The sequence below is a fragment of the Manis pentadactyla genome, chromosome 5 (assembly GCF_030020395.1).
Source record: "Manis pentadactyla isolate mManPen7 chromosome 5, mManPen7.hap1, whole genome shotgun sequence".
Lineage (NCBI taxonomy): Eukaryota > Metazoa > Chordata > Mammalia > Pholidota > Manidae > Manis > Manis pentadactyla.
In genome coordinates this window covers 128,373,175-128,389,372 of record NC_080023.1, presented here as the reverse complement: position 1 = coordinate 128,389,372, position 16,198 = coordinate 128,373,175, and the positions used below count along the sequence as shown (strand labels likewise).

At 37.2% G+C, this 16,198-nt stretch overlaps 1 protein-coding gene across 6 annotated transcripts in view; it reads right to left on the bottom strand.

Moving 5' to 3' along the window:
- The window catches only part of GAB1 (GRB2 associated binding protein 1), a 157,761-nt gene that overhangs the window by 24,286 nt on the left and 117,277 nt on the right, over positions 1-16,198 (bottom strand). For 4 of the 6 annotated variants that reach the window (XM_057502658.1, XM_036892113.2, XM_036892116.2 and 1 more), the window contains 5 exons: positions 15,349-15,643; positions 5,777-5,984; positions 5,321-5,401; positions 1,399-1,997; positions 100-185 (listed from right to left, as the gene is read on the bottom strand). In XM_057502658.1, coding sequence (XP_057358641.1) covers positions 100-185; positions 1,399-1,997; positions 5,321-5,401; positions 5,777-5,984; positions 15,349-15,643 — 1,269 coding nt within the window. The remainder of the gene's footprint in view (positions 1-99; positions 186-1,398; positions 1,998-5,320; positions 5,402-5,776; positions 5,985-15,348; positions 15,644-16,198) is intronic. The other 2 variants (XM_036892115.2, XM_036892117.2) reach the window with 1 other exon arrangement.

The following is a 16,198-nucleotide window of genomic DNA, read 5'->3' as shown; positions in this document are numbered from 1 at the left end:
GGAACTTTTATTTCATGATCTCATTTAGTCTCAAGGCACTAAGTGCAAAGATTTAGATAATGAAATAAACTCAATGATGCCAATGTCAGTTATACTTACAAAGTGGTTATGGAAGCCTTCAAGTGAACTAGATCTATCACTTGGAAATGTTCGTGGAATATCATAGCAGTCTTGAGAACTAGCATCTAAAATAAAGAGAACAAACTATCAACATTTCTTCCCATCTTTACCAGTTCTCAGGGTAATCAGGAATGACCTACTCTCTCTCTCTTTACACACATGCACACAAGTGTGCCCGAACACACAGATTTTAAAAAGGATGCTCACAGAATAGTATCTTGAATTGGCACATTCAACTACTAGAAAATGCAGACACTCACTGATACGCTAACCAATACCAGTATTTGATTATGACAATGAGTGAAGGTCTAAGCCTGGGATGAGATGGTTATCTCAAGATGGAGAAAAGAAGTACTTCCATTTTTCTCATCTTTTGCATCACCTTGGGTCTAACTTATAACTCACTAACCAGATTATGGAGCCACTTCAGGGAGGGAGTTAGAAATTGGTATTGAATGGCTAAATAAGTATTGATGTATTAAGTCTTTATCTTCTTTAAGACAGCTGATAACTCTACTACAAGGTACAGAAACATCAGCACATAGTTTTTAGGGTATCTGAATCTTTAACTTTGGCTTTCTATTCTTAGGATTTTAAGACTCTTAGAGTGCCACCCAGGCTCAATTTTTCTCCTCTCAAGGTCTGTAACCTTTGGAAGGCTCTAGGAAATGGTACAGGACTAAGTGAAGTGGCTAGGGAAAAAGGGGAGAGAAGATCCAGAGCTTTAAAAATAAATAAACCAAACAAACAAAAAGCAGAATAGCTCGATTGGAACTATCACCTGCTTGACACAACGTAAAAATTGCTTATCTGGGAAGGAAGGAAATGGAGCACAACAGATGTGACACAGACGCAGCCATAAGGTTGCACAAATACAGGAAAGGCTGACTCGGGGACACTTTGTGGCTGGCCTGTTTCCTGTGCCCCTGCCCCATCAGAGGTCTACCCACCCAGGATCCACCCAGGATATAGAGAAAGAGGGAGAGAGGGGTGCACACTTCCTGAGGTAGAAGGCATTACTAAGGCCATACTTCTTCAGGGATGAAAAACTCCAACTCTCTCTCCCTTCCAGCAGAACACGCACACAGGCATACGTTGCATGCATGCCCTCCAAGGATCTACTGAGACTCTGACATCTTCACTACATGAGTGGGTAACTGCAGAGCTGAAGGAAAAAAGGACTATCATTTATATCATTCAATGCTTAAAAGAGTCAATATTCAGAAAAACAATTTCTATCATTCACCTCTAACACAACAGAAGCCAATCAGAGCTGACCTTTTCGCAATTTGTTCAGATCCACCGTGGAAATGGTGTTACTGCGCGACGGTGGCACCCCTGCCACGGGGATGCAGTAGCTACTGTCCATGTCTGAGGCCGTGCGTGTGAGGCTGCACGTTTCCCCAGGAGATCGGTCATGAGCCGGATGTGGTTTCGGTGGCCGAGGCGGAGGAATATCTGGAATCGTGTCTAGCTTTGACGTCTGCCCCAAGGTTCCTTCTGGAAGCGTTCGCGGAATCTGGTAAGTACTACCAGGTGGTGGAGGAATGTCATAACTAATAGACACATGTCTCATGTGAGTCTCTATACTCGTCCCAGATGGGGTATTAAAAACATAGAGTTCTCCGTCTGCTTCAGTACTTAATGGAGACACCTTTGGTAAAATGTCGTGGGAATAACTTCTGGGCAAGTTATAAAGGCTGGAGTCTCCTGAAGCAGATGCAGCACGAGATGGTGGAGAGTCGTACATCATTTGCTGTTGAAAAAAGCCATTCATTCCATGTTTGCTCTGGGAGGAAGCAGGATTTTTATGAGAAGGGACGTTATCATTGCAGTCTGTTTCAGAAGAAAGGGATTTTGCAGAATCCGCATGTGTTCTAAATAAAAATTGTTAAAAGACAGAAAACAAAGCTTGGTGAGGACATGAAAGTACATTTAGTAAGTATATTTATAGCTTAGCAATCAAAATACATAGCGCTTTTCATTCGACTTTTTTTGTATCTGTAAGATTTAAAGCACAAATGTTCACCATCACAAACCACCAAGAGCATTCTCCCTAATTCCTGTTCGATACCTGCCCACCTCCACTCATCAACCCACACACAAAACCACAATCCCTGAAGAACTGTAATTAGAAAAGTACAAAACTCCAGGGAAGATTAATCATTAAGGAATAGACCAAAGGAAAAGCGTATCCTCTGAAGAGCATGCAAAACCATGTGCCAACATAGTTCATCAGTCGATCCATTGCTCTTTAGTCTTCCTGTGGCAAATTTGTTATCCGGTTAAGACTCAAAATCTAACCATTACCTGGTATTGCATAAATTCAAACTGTTCTACTTGAATTATCAAGGTGGTAACTTGATAGTTTTCGTGTATCTTCCTTTCTACTAATTTTCTTTAACATTTAGCCACTACTAGAAAGAGGATCCAAACATAAACCACAGTTAGCCAACTCCAAACAATAACTAAGCTTGAGAAATTTCATCAGAGTGTAGTTTATGCTTTGGGTACATTTTAAGTCTCTGCAACACAAAATTTGGGCATAAGCCAGAATGAAGCTAACAATACCAGCACACTTACATTTCCTTAAGGCTAAACAAGATGCCTTAACTCCCTATGTCTGCTGTCCAAAGTCCTGTAGGAACTTAAACTTGGTATTTAAAAAAATAACTTGTGGTACTTAAGTGCTTATCTTCTCTGGTTTCATGGTAACACCTGACACTGTGTCTTGCATTTATTCATTGAAATGCTCCCCCTCAAGTATCAGAGAACCCATATTATACTACCTTGATTTTCCTTCTCTCTCACTGACTACCCTTCTACTTTTTCGTAACTTCATCTTCCACTGAATGCTAACAACTCTCATCTCTCTCACCAAACTCTGAGTCCCATCCTGTCCAACTGTTCATATATATTTCTACTTGGCTATTCCAGTATTAACATGCCCATGTGTACCAAACCGAACTTAACTTACTTCTCCAATTAACTGCCCTTTCTGACTTGCCATTAAAAGAGATGTCTTTATCCAGGGTCTCCAGATTCAAAACCCAGTCAGCACTGATCCCTTCTCTTTGCTCTCCACCATCATTCAGGCACAAAGTCCTCCTCCCTAGCCAAGTATCTCCTCAACTGTCACTACCCCCAGGTTCAGGTCTGAGTCTCTGCTGAGATCTCCACTGCACCTTCCTAAGTGGACTGCTTTCCTCTATGTTCTCCTTCTTCCAGTCGATCTCTAGGACAATACTGCTATACTAACACAGTATCAGTATTTTCAAAACATGGTTTTCATACCACTCACCTACTCAGAGAAAATCCTGTTCAGGTTTCTATAGGCTGTGGGAGCTATAAAAACCTCACAAACTACTCCACTTGGCATTGAGGCTACTAATAACCTGGCCCTGAACTTATACGTCCTCTCTTAGCCCTACTGTTCCCCAAATCGAACCCTTTACTCCAATCAGGCTTTCCTCCTCACCTTTCTACCATTAGTCCCACTCTGACTCCTTTCCCTCAAGCTATTTTCCCTCAAGTTAGTAATAAGTCTCCTCTTCTCTTATCAACCAGGTGTAGTTCAAATCCTACTTCTCCTATGAAGCTTTTCACCCTCCATCTTAAAAGCACTTGCACTGTGCCTTCCAGAAATTTCAATTGCACCAACTCATACTTTAAAATGTGCACTTCATTTAACTTAAACATGTGAGTTAAGAAAAGCTAGAGGTACAATGAGTGGTAAATTCCCTGCACTTGACTAGCTTACAGTTTAGTGGAGAATAAGTAAAAATATCAAGCTATTTCCAATTCTGTGATAAAACACAGATATGGAGGCACAACCAGAATGCTATGAAAACCCAAGAGGCACTTCATCCAGTCTGGGAGTTTGGGGGAAGGTTTCCTAGCGGAGAATGTGTCTGCACTGAGCTAAGCATCTGTGCAGGATGAACAAGAGTTCGCAAGGTGATCCTCATATCTTGCCTTCATCTATGAACACTTAATGCTTGCATGTTTTGATTCCTTCACAAGCTTTACTTGTAAATTCTGAAGGTGATTATATCTGTACCTTATGTAATTTGTTTGGGCCACACAGTACCTGGCAAAATAGTGGGCACTTCATTATTCGTTATCTAACTGTCACTTCTGCAAAATACAGATACAAAATCTATCTGAGCAATGATTTTGAGCAGAATGTCTACTATAACAGGAAAACTGTGATACTAGTGAGATCGATGAAAGACACTATGTAAAAAGAAAGTGTACTAAAAACTGTTACTTAGCTGTTGGTTTTTAAAAGGTTGATAGTGAAAAATAAAATAAAAGATAAAAAAAAATAAAAATAAAATCTTAGTAGCATAGGAAACAAGATGGCGAGTGTGTAATTTTAAATATTCACACAGCAAACAAGCAAGATCAAGTTAGAATTTGGTATTATTAACTAGTGTTGATATATAAAAATTTTATTTGCTCTTACAGGTAAAATCCCATTACAATAAATATATAGAAACCCATCTTTGGAACATTTGTGAGCTATTTCCATTATCTCAGGGAATGGTTTGCAGAAACTAACTTGTGGATCTAACCAAATTCTATATACAATATTTTGAAAAAGTGCTTTGTATGATACTAGCCCAGTAACAGTCACTTTCTACATGAAAAATAAAAACTTTTTGTTATGAAAATGCTTCATACCTAATAACTTTAAAAAATACCTTTCATATCTATTATGCAATTCACCCTAATTTTTATACTGCAAATTAAGACAATAAATATATCTGCAGACCCCTGATCATCATTTGCTGGCTCCGACTTGCACCATTACCTTAAGCCTTCTAGTTACCCAACATCAAATGACAAGAAGAATTGAATTAAAGTATCTTATAGCTTAGAAGCAGTGAGGGGTGTGAGAGCAGGGATGGAGATGATGGGGAAACCAGTGGTTTGAGAAAGGCTTAATGATACCTCTGGGTAAGACCTAAACACATACGCTTCTTTCTTCAAAATTTATAAAGTCTAAGGTTGGGGTTAAGCTCTGCTTCATTGCTAGGTATGATGATTTCAAAGTTTCACAGTTTTTAGCAATGTGTTTGATCTCACCACATTATACTAAAGCCCAGTTTGCATATTCCATGGAATTCAGTGTATTGGGATTTTACCTGTATGATTAATTTCTCACATGGACCCAAAGCAATCACAACACACTCACTGCAATGGAATCGTTTTGCTTTCAAAATCTTCTAGCAGTAGGTATTCCTCTCCTTCTTCAGAAACACAAGATGACCCTTGGCTGGTTTACAATCACATAAGAAATGGAGCAAGATCACCATTTATAAATCAGTTCAATCTGTTAAGCAAGTAATACTGTGAGTCTGTAACAAAGTTATGAAACAGGAGACAGATTCCCAGAAGAGCCTTGCAGGTACAGGCGTTCTTTGCCAAAGACAGCAGCAAATATGTTTCTTCAATAAAAGCTCCTGAATATCAGAAGTCACTAGTGGAGGAATCTTAACCCAAAACAAAGCCTAAAATACAAGCCTGTACAGACGGTTTCTTTTAAGCCTTCAAATCAGGCCTAAATAATTTTAAAGGTGAGATTCCTAACTGTAAACACACACACTCTCTCTCTCTCTCTCTCTCTCAAACAAGGGCACATGTGATTTACCTGGTGGGTTCAGGCTTCTTGCTTTGACAGTTGATTAGCAAAAGGTAGTCTTGAGGATCCTCCAGGGGTGGTGCGAGGTTGATGAGTTGATATGGAGGAGGTGGAGCAGGGGAGGATGAATCTACTTGGGTGGAGGGCGGCACTGTATTTATAGCTAAAGGTACATCAGCTGGTGCTTGTAAGGAGTTGCCAGGTGGCTTCACAGGATCTGCAACACCAAAGTATAACTATCATTTCTCACCCATTTTAAGAATTTTTTCTTAAACAAAGCAGTTTGAAAGTTTGGTGATAAACTGTTTAAACACATGCAAACAGGATAAACCATGACAATGTTGGTTAAAACAAACACTACTGAAATGGCAACATCTGTACAAGAAATAATTGGTCCTTGTCAGAGAGAACTGCAAAGTAGGGCTCTTTCTTCCAGAGGCTGAGAAAGCCATAGTTTACCTTCCCTTGAACAAACAGTCTTTAAGTTTTGGGGCCACTGGTTATGAAGATGGTCTACAATCGCAGCACAACAGGCAGATTTTTTCCATGGCAATAAACAAAGTGCTTCCTAAACCCAGCCAGCCTTCCGAGAGGACCCATTGTCCTACGTGGCATCTATAGGCTTATGGTGCTGGGCACACCAGGGTCAGCTCTTCACTCTATGTTTATTTTGCTGTTTATTTCTTTATTTCCATTTCTCAGCAGACTAGGGAGAAATACTTCTAATTCCGGGATTCACAGCATTTCAGGGAAAGAACTCTTCCTTAATGTATCACTTCTGCCCTCAGTTCATAGCCTCATATGCCATTATTGGATTTCTGTAGTATTTTCATGCAAAAGGAGTAAGCAAGTAAAGAAGTAATTTATTAGGCATTTAACTATGTTCTGAGAAGGCATATGAAAATAGCTAAATTACATAGAATGAAGTGATATGAAAAGAACTTGAAAACCTAGAAATAAAATGCCAGTGTCATCATTGACAAAACCAAGTAAACTTTTTAAAGCCCAGAAGACAAATTCTGTCAGTCTGATTAGGAATACAAGGCTATAAATCCAGAAACAGGTAAAGGCTCATGTATGAATAAACAAATTTGTTTATTGTCTATTTATAATAGGACAGAAAAGGCTGCGTTGAAACTGAGACTTCAAAACAAAATATTGCCTAAAAGATGCTAGAAAGTGGTAAGGGAGTTAATATGTTTTACCAAACAGAATCAAAAGCAGGTCATTTGGCTTGTGAATTCACCAGGGAGGAGCTACATGTCAGCTTTGACTTCTGTAGATACTACAGAGTAAGTCCACATGCTTGTGATGTCTTTATGTATTCAACTTGAATATTCATGCATGTACCACAGCAAACTTTATGTACCATATTTGATAACTCTTCTTCCTAGGCAAAGAAATTCACATCCTAACTGTTGCTTGAATTAACAACACGTTAATATGGCTAAATATAACAGTGCATCTTTAATTGTTGGCCTCCCAAAGAAGATCAAAACTCCTATGTTTCACTGTGCCATACATGTGGTAGACACTAAAAAATGTTTCATTCACTCAGCAGAAGCTCACTTAGCACTTTCTCCATGTCAGGATAGAAGAGATTAAAGTGAGGGGCACTCCCAAATCTGTGAGACCCATTCACCCGCATGTGCACTTGGGAATTTGCTCCTAAAATTTGTGAGCTAATAAAGCTTAGAATTTCTGTTCAGTTGGAGAGTTTGGCCTGAGTAAATAAAAGTTGAGCTAATTTCTAACATTTATCTTTGTTATGCTGTATGCAATGTCAAGTCTTCATACAAGCACATCTAACAAAATCTAACATTTTAATGCCAGAAGCTGATTCTTTCTTTATTATTATTATTATTATTAATTTTGGTATCATTAATATATAATTACATGAGCAACATTGTGGTTACTAGATTCCCCCCATTATCAAGTCCCCACCACATACTCCATTACAGTCACTGTACATCAGCATAGTAAGATGCTATAGAGTCACTACTTGTCTTCTCTGTGCCATACTACCTTCCCTGTGCCCCACCCCCACATTATGTGTGCTAATGGTAATGCCCCTTTATTCCACTTCTCCCTCCCTTCCCACCCACTCTCCCGAGATTAATTCCTTCTTATTTGTAAGAATTGAGAACAGAAAATGGTGAGAATACAAAAAATGAGTTTTTGGACATTTACACCACAATGTCAAAATTTCAGCATAACTCAGAAATAGCTCATCATCTCTAACAGATGCTGATCATAAACAGTGTATATAATGTAACCTACGAAATGTTTTTACAGTTCTGATTCAGTTGCACATATACAGAGATTTTTTTTAAGGGAATTTAAAATGCCCCAGATTTATCAGTGAGCCAGAATAAATCCTTGTGGATTGTTAAAATAAAAAAACTACGAAAAATACTTACCTTTTAAAGAAGATCTCAAGAAACATACATAGAACATTAAGGAGGAAAAAAAGAGTAGATGGATCAGAAAGCAGTTAATATAGCCTACAGGCTGTATGTTTTACTTACTTCTTTCTTCTGCCCTAGAACATGGTAAAATTATATGATCCAGTAAAATTCTTAATTCTAACCAAAAAGAAATTAAACACTGGAAATACATCACTATATAAAAATAGCATGAATTATAGTTTTCTACTGTACCTCCTAAAACAGCTTTTCCAGACGGTTGTTTTGTATTTGTGTGTGTGTGTATATATATATAGTTCTTTAATATTTTTTCTAAACTTGATGGCTATACACTAAATGAACTGAGTGATTCATCTTAAGAGGGAAAAAATATCACCCAGCCAGACAATCCTGTTTGTCTGACTTTTTTATTAACACAACGGGATCACCTCAGTTTTAACCTTTCATTTCTCCCATCTGTGAATGACAAAAGTGTTTTTTTAACCTCTTTAAAGCTGCAACATCTTCTCAATTTTCTGAAGAAAGGGACTGAGGTTCAAATATTCCTTTTATGTTTTTAGTATCTTGTTCACAATATGGGAAGACTTACATATACTTCCAAGAGGCAAGAACTAGAGAGAATCTTCAATCATGTTCACTACCAAGCTCATGAAAGAAAGACCTTCAAACACCAGGAAAGGCAAGCCCAATGATTCCAATGATTCCAAAGGCCTTTAAAGGGGAAGAGGTCACTACTCTGCCACTTTGGTCCAGATAATGTGCCATCTTCAAAGTTTTAGTCTCTGGGATTATTTCACTCATGTTAATTTGACTATATACTCAGGTCTGCATATTGTAATGCAAGCATTGCACTGTGTCTAAATATTCACTAACACAAAATTTCTGCCCAAAGATAACCCGCTGGTCTGAAAAAGGAGAACTTCTATAAAGACATGTGATCTGTCCCTATTCTGTGTCCCAAGTAATTGAGTAGACCATGTTTATTGCTTTCTGTCTCACTTGGGTTTCTAACTTACTGCTCTTTCAAAGTAATGCTTGTATCAAGTTTCTAAGAACCAAACATTAGTTTAGGGTTTGCTTATGTGTGAAAAATTATTTCCTGTCTCTTAATTCAGATGCATGAAGAGTATGATTAGCATTCATTAGAGGCCTAATAAACTGCTGGAGCAAACTCTTAATTAGCTTTTACTTAGAAAGCTAGTAAGTACTACTAAGGAAAGCCTTAGCAAACCTTCAGTGAGGAGTATGTTATTATGTGAGTAGAACCACAAATAACAAATTGGCCCTTATGATCCCTACCTAAATGCACAGCTTTATCCTGTTTGGAACCTGGTGTTAGTGTATCTCAGAGAACCTGGGGTACCCAGATAATGCCTCTAAAACATTCAAAATAATGTATTTTTTAACCAAATGGCACAAGAGCTTAGGCACAGGGAAGCACTTCTACTCTTTCTTGTTGGTAATATAGAATATTTCAAAGTTGATGTGATAGGCCCTCTGATTCTGTAACCAAAAACATAAAACTATGGTGTTCTTCATAGAGACCAGATGAGATCCTTTTCTCTGAAGGTGGGTTACACTGGCTGGTAGAGTATTTTTTGGTTTCTATTGCAAAAGTTTTACATTATGTTTACAATTCAAGGTGAACAGGTCAAGGTTACTCTGTTTCTATTGATTATTTAAAGTTACCTGGTCTATTACAGAATTTTTTTTTTTGGTACACGGAAGCATTTCAAATGCATCTATGCCTAATTAACTTAGCAAATAAGAGTCCACAAAGAGTACGCATTATCATTAATGTTAAAATAACCACCTTCTCATTTCTGAACACCAATTTTTGTGGAAGAACATTTTATAAAGGTAAAACTAACAAATGGATACAAAGAGCAGTAGTTGTAGTTTTCAGTGAAGCAACCTGCAGCTTCTTCTGTTCATTAATCACATATTGAAGACCTTTAATCATAGCCCAATCTATTTAATGTGTTTCAAGTAGAAAAAATTTTTATTGACTTATTTGTTATGACTACCTCCTGAACAGAATGCAACATCTTTCTTGGAGACTTTTAAAATAAGCCCTCAGGAGAAGCTGGCAAATATCTTCATTCTTATCCACAGGTGCCATGGCTTCAGAATCCCTGTGGGGTATTTTAGAAATCTAAATCATTTTGAGAAAAGCAACTCAACTGGTAAGAGGCAATTTTGGGACCTGGGGCCTTTGCGCCTAAGCCCCATCTCAGGAGACTCGATGAATCCAGATCCTCTCTGGTTGAACTGATCCTCAGAAAAATGCAAATGAAAACCACAATGAGATATCACTATGTGCTTATTAGAATGGCTAAAATTAGTGACTGACAATACCAATGTTAGTGAAAATGCAGAGTAACTGGAAGTCCTATACACTGCTAGTAGGAGAGCAAATGCTATAATCACTGTGGAAAACTACAGCTACTAAATTTCCTGAAGCTAAGTATTTATACACACACACACACACACACACACATACATATGTATCTTATGATGGAGCAATTCCACTCATGGCTATACAGAACTGTTCATGGCCATCAAATAAAGCACATATAAGAATGTTCACAACAGCTTTATCCATATTAATTAAAAATTGGAAACAACCCAAAGGCCCATAAGAACATTTGAACAGATCAGTAATTTGTGATTTATTCACACAATGGAATGCTATAGCATAGAATGAAGGCCTTCCTGCTACATGCTACGCAGATGAATCTCACAGACTTAATACTGGAAGAAAGAAGCCAGAGTCAATGGTTTTAATTATATGAAGTTCACGTATAGGCAAAGCTAATCTATGGTGCTAGAAGACATTTGAACTTTTTTTCTGAGTTTTTACTGGGAAGAACCATGAGAAAACCTTCTGGGAGACTGGAAATGTTCCATTCTTGATCTGGGTGGCAGTTACACAGACTTCTGTTTCTATGTATAGACAGAGATGAATATGAAAAATGCTATTGAACTGTACACTTAAAATAGGTGCCTTGCACAGTAGTAAGTTCCACCTGAATAAGAAGGTACAAAAAGAAATATGAGTTCCCTAATAAAGAGGTCCTGCTTCATGAGAAAGAGAGCATGGGTATGTTCTCACATGTTGGCTTACCTACTTTTCCAAAGGGGAGGATATCAAACAGAATCATGCCAGTTTTTTTTAAGCCACTATTATTTGAGCATTTTGAGAAAAGCAACTCAACTGGTAAGAGGCAACTTTCTAATCTTGCACTCTGAAATCAGACCAGGGGCCTTTGCTCCTAGTTAGTTATCTGTGTACAGCTTTTAGGTTGTGCCCTTGTTTAGCAGGTTTAACAGCTTCCACCTCAGTATAGAAGCAAAATAAATTTGCACATTTCCAAGAAAAACAAATGAAATTAGTTTCTACCCTCAAATCTACTAAATAAAAGCATTTGTAGGAACCGCACACAGTTCAATGAGCTAGAATTTAAAAACAGACTCAGCCTGCCAGCATTCCGAGTTGCCAATAATAGCAGTGGTCACCTGGGGCAGCGGAAATAACATGGTAATGATATTTTGAGAGGTTCCTGGAATCAAAACACAGGTCAGATTTTTCCCCTTTCCTTTTGTTTGCAGGAGAAAATTAGTTATTCTCATAGGGACTGGGGATAGTTATTTTCTCAGACTGTAATATCCAAGCAGAGTCTATTTCTTCCCACATCTAGCCTGACACTAATAGAGTGAAAAATCATTTGTGTTATTAGTTTTAAGCCAAGAGTGGGGGCATATTCAGCTCTTTGAAACAGGGAGAACACAGGACTCAGGGGACAGATCTAGGTAAAAACTGAAACACCTTTTAGTGATTGGTAGAGAGATCTATTATAGGGTAAGAGAATATACATACAGCAAGTAGTAAAGTTAACAGAACAAAGTCATTTTGATATTTACCTTGTCATACTAAACAGAGGATAACAGCAGTTTTGTACAGTTTAGAATATGATATGAATCTTTAAATGCATGGATGTTTTTAAAGAGGTATCCAGAAAAGTCAGCTACTACAAATGAATAAGGAAATGTACTTGCTGACTTTAAAGCCTTTTTGTAGTTTTGTTACTGTGCATCAGAAAACAAATTAAGAGTAAAAGAAAATATTTTTGTGACTTCCTGATACTACACAATGAAGGACTGCTCATCTTTCACTGATTTATGCCTTAGTGATTTATTTATGACTTCATGATTTATGAGAAATTCAAGTCTTTGACATAGTATAGCTAGGCATTTTAACTATGGCTATTGGGAGATGGCCAGGATGAACTTGTAAAAAAGCCTAAATTATAGAATTAAAAAAAATAAATACATTTGTGTTTAGATTTAGCTCATGAACTAAATTTAGAAAGCACTAGCTAGCTGAAGTCCTTGGGGGCTTGTTTAATAAACAGATAAAAATAATTTATTATTAGCATAGCTGTTCCTGATAACCAACTCTGGTCATATATATCAAGTTTGATTAGTCATGCTATTCATTTTCCTACAACCTACCCTTTTGTGGATACTGTAAAGATAAGAAGGTCACAAATTCAGAGTTCCTCTCAAGACAAATATATTTCTAATCGCTTTTAAAAGGATTTGATAGTTTTGGCGCTAAAAAGGCCACTGTAGGTTTCAAGTTTTGAAACTTCCCCTCCTCCCTGTACTAATTAAGTTTATAAAGTAAAAATAGACATAGTGACCAATTCTTACTAGTATCAAGATAATGTTGTGCTAAGTACAAAAATAAAGTTCTCAGTACATTGTCAGCAAAAGACAAAAAGCCATTTAAAACTACCTAGGCTTTTCTGACTCTCAAGACTAAATCAGTTGCTATCCATGTTTATTTATTTTTTTTAGCATTTATCAACTGGTATTATAATTTCCAAATTATTTACCTGTTCCTTTTAGTAGACTAAGCTCTAAGAGGGCAAGAACTGTATCTATATACCCCCATTGCATCATACTTAAGTATATGTTTAATTATACTTTAATGTTATATATTAATACTTTAATATATTCAAGTATAATTATATATATATGACTGCATTCAAACACACATACAGACACACATATATATAGCTTGCACTCATCAACAACTGTAATAAGTTACTTAGATATGAATTGTCTCCCACTAGATGCTCAGTTTCAGGTCTGTAATGTTTTTGTTTGCCTTTTGTCTCCTTCACTAGTCACCTAATATATATTGGTTGAATAGAATGCCCAAGCTATTCTAATAGAATGCTGGCAAACTCAAATAATTTGGTAAATTAATGAATCCAATTCCTAAAGCAGACAAAACTTTTCTTCTTCCCTGAGATGACTGGCTGTTCATAGACCTCCCAGATGGTAACAATCAAAGGTGGACAAAGGAACAGAATCCTTAAAACTTGCAAAGTTAATATGGGACCCTTGAGCATTAGACATTAATACTTAGGGGGATAACTCTACCCCACCCCTGAATTGGCTTCCAGACATTAGATATTCCTTGACTGAATAATGTTATCTTCATTTCCTTTGTTAGCTATATTTAGGAGAATTATAAAGAAAATAAAGAGGGATGGAAGAACACCTACTACTTTGTCTTTCAGATCAGCTGAATCTATAGAGGAAACAAACATGAGAGGTCTACCTTCATGTCCCCTATACAGATTCTAAATTGAAAAGGTAGCAGGCAAAAGAACATCAACAAATTATACAACTTAAATTATTTTGACTGAAAATCTATCACATAATAAAAATAATGTTTCTAAATTCAGTAATTATCATTACTGAGTGGTTGTTAAAATAACTATTAAAAAGAGAGCTATCTCATTGGTGACTTTAACTTAAAATCCTTCACTGAACTAAAAAATAGACTATGTATGTAAACAAGAAAGGAAAAGAGTTTAACTGAGCTACAAATAATACCCCCACACCCACTTAAAATGTGAACATATTTAGTAACTTCACAAAAACTGAAACCTTAATTCCACACGTGACAATTTCTAAAGGCTTTTAATAAGTGGAGCTCTGCTGAAGAGCTCTAGTTCACTAGCCGCCTCCTGTCTAAACTGTCTGCCTCCTTCCCTGTCTTGGAGCTGCCTCCTGGGCCTTCTGGATTCCCTCATAGAGGGGTTTCCCCCACTTCACCAGGCCAATCCCAGGGCCTGGAAGGCTCCTTCTCCTAGGCTGCTGACTGGCCGGAGAGGAAGTAGGGTGCTGACCTGAGCTCATTAGAGAGGATTACTGTTTGACTTCGATACAAAACTAAATGTTGACTGCTAATACAATTTTCCACCCTTCCCTGAATCACCAGCACTCCTAAAGAGAGAGATTTGGAAATGCACACTTGTAAACGTGAGTATAACCATGAAGACAAGACAATACAGTCAAAGACTGCAGGATGCTTTACTTCTGATTCTTGGCACTGTAAGCCTAAATTTGTATTGCGGGGTCCTTACATAGGTTTCCAGTGTGTGTTTAAAAAGGAAGAGAAACAGAGAAGTACACAGGGAATGCATGGTCTGGACAGCTGTAGAAAAGCACCTCAGGAGGAATTCCACTTGTAAAATTCTTCTTGAGACCTCTAATCACTCAGCTCTTCCCAGGAGAGGTACCACAACCTCAGGTCCTCCAGCAACTATCCCTGGCCTCTATCACTCATAGGCCTCTGCTCTGGTCAAGGAGAATTCTATGCCTTCTGGGTCTTTTCTTTCCCTAGCCCCTAAGCCTAGAGGGTTCTGCATCCCTCCTGTCACTTACGTAGAAATACTACTTCCTTCAAAAGCCCACTATTTACAATTTGTCTTCTCTGAGAAGCTTTTTTATAGTAGGCCAAAAATGATCAAATATCAGCAGTCTTAAAAAGGTTCAACTTAGTATTTACATAGGAACTCAAGACATGCTCTTAAATTAGTATGTCTTTTTGTCAGTGTCTTCTTTGGGACAGTTATTTAGACACTTTCCAGTGATGGTTAAGCTCTCTAAAACCTATCAAAAGTTTCTCCCAAACTGATTGAAGGGTTTAGTGCTTTTTCTAAATGTTGCTATTATAAAAAACAAAAAACCCAAAATACTATATTGTATAACTGAAATAAAGAATTTAAGAACAGTTCTAAAAATGTAGTAATAAAGGAGAGCTTAGGTTGAATAAAAGAATCTTGAACTTACCTTCCTCTGTAGGATTAAACCCACAGATGTCACAAATGCAACGAACCCACTTATTCATCTCCTCCTCACTTTCTGCTACCAAGTAGAAAATTCGGTCAATAGTGTTGATATCAAAAATGTAACTGTTTTCAAACTCTTTTTTGTTAAATGTTAATCCAGCATCAACTTGCTGACATAAATTTAAATCAATAATACGGATAGGCTTCTTGGCGTGATCATTTTTATAATATTCCAAGACATCTGGATCTCCAGTTAAACGGCCACTGCGTAACACAAACCATCTCCTCTTCCATGCCTGGGAACAAAACAAAAATATACATCAAGTATTCATTTCAGAGAACTTTTTTAAGAAGCTGCACATTTATCAAACCATTTTTACAAATGTATGGCTTGGAGAAAGTCACATACAATGTTTTCTTTGTTTCCATAGAATAATATCCACTCCAGCAAAGTTTTTTGATGTCTCAATTAATAATGTGTATATACACATATAGATACATGTTTGTTATTTTCTATTAGATCTTCTAATTGAAGATATTGGCTGATATTAAAATACATTACCCTGATCTGTAACGTCAAGTCAACAAATGGAGGAAGATTAGTTTTCACTAAATATAAAAAAGCAGTGGTTTCAACAAATGACACTGGGAAAACTGGATATTCACATGCAAAAGAATGAAGTTAGACTCTTACCTTACATAATAAAAAAATTAATTCAAAATGTATCAATGACCTAAATATAAGAGCTAGAACTATGAAACTCCTAGAAGAATATATAGAGAAAAGCTTCATGACAGATTTGGCAATGATTTCTTGCATATGACATAAAGAACAGGGAAAAAGAAAAAAC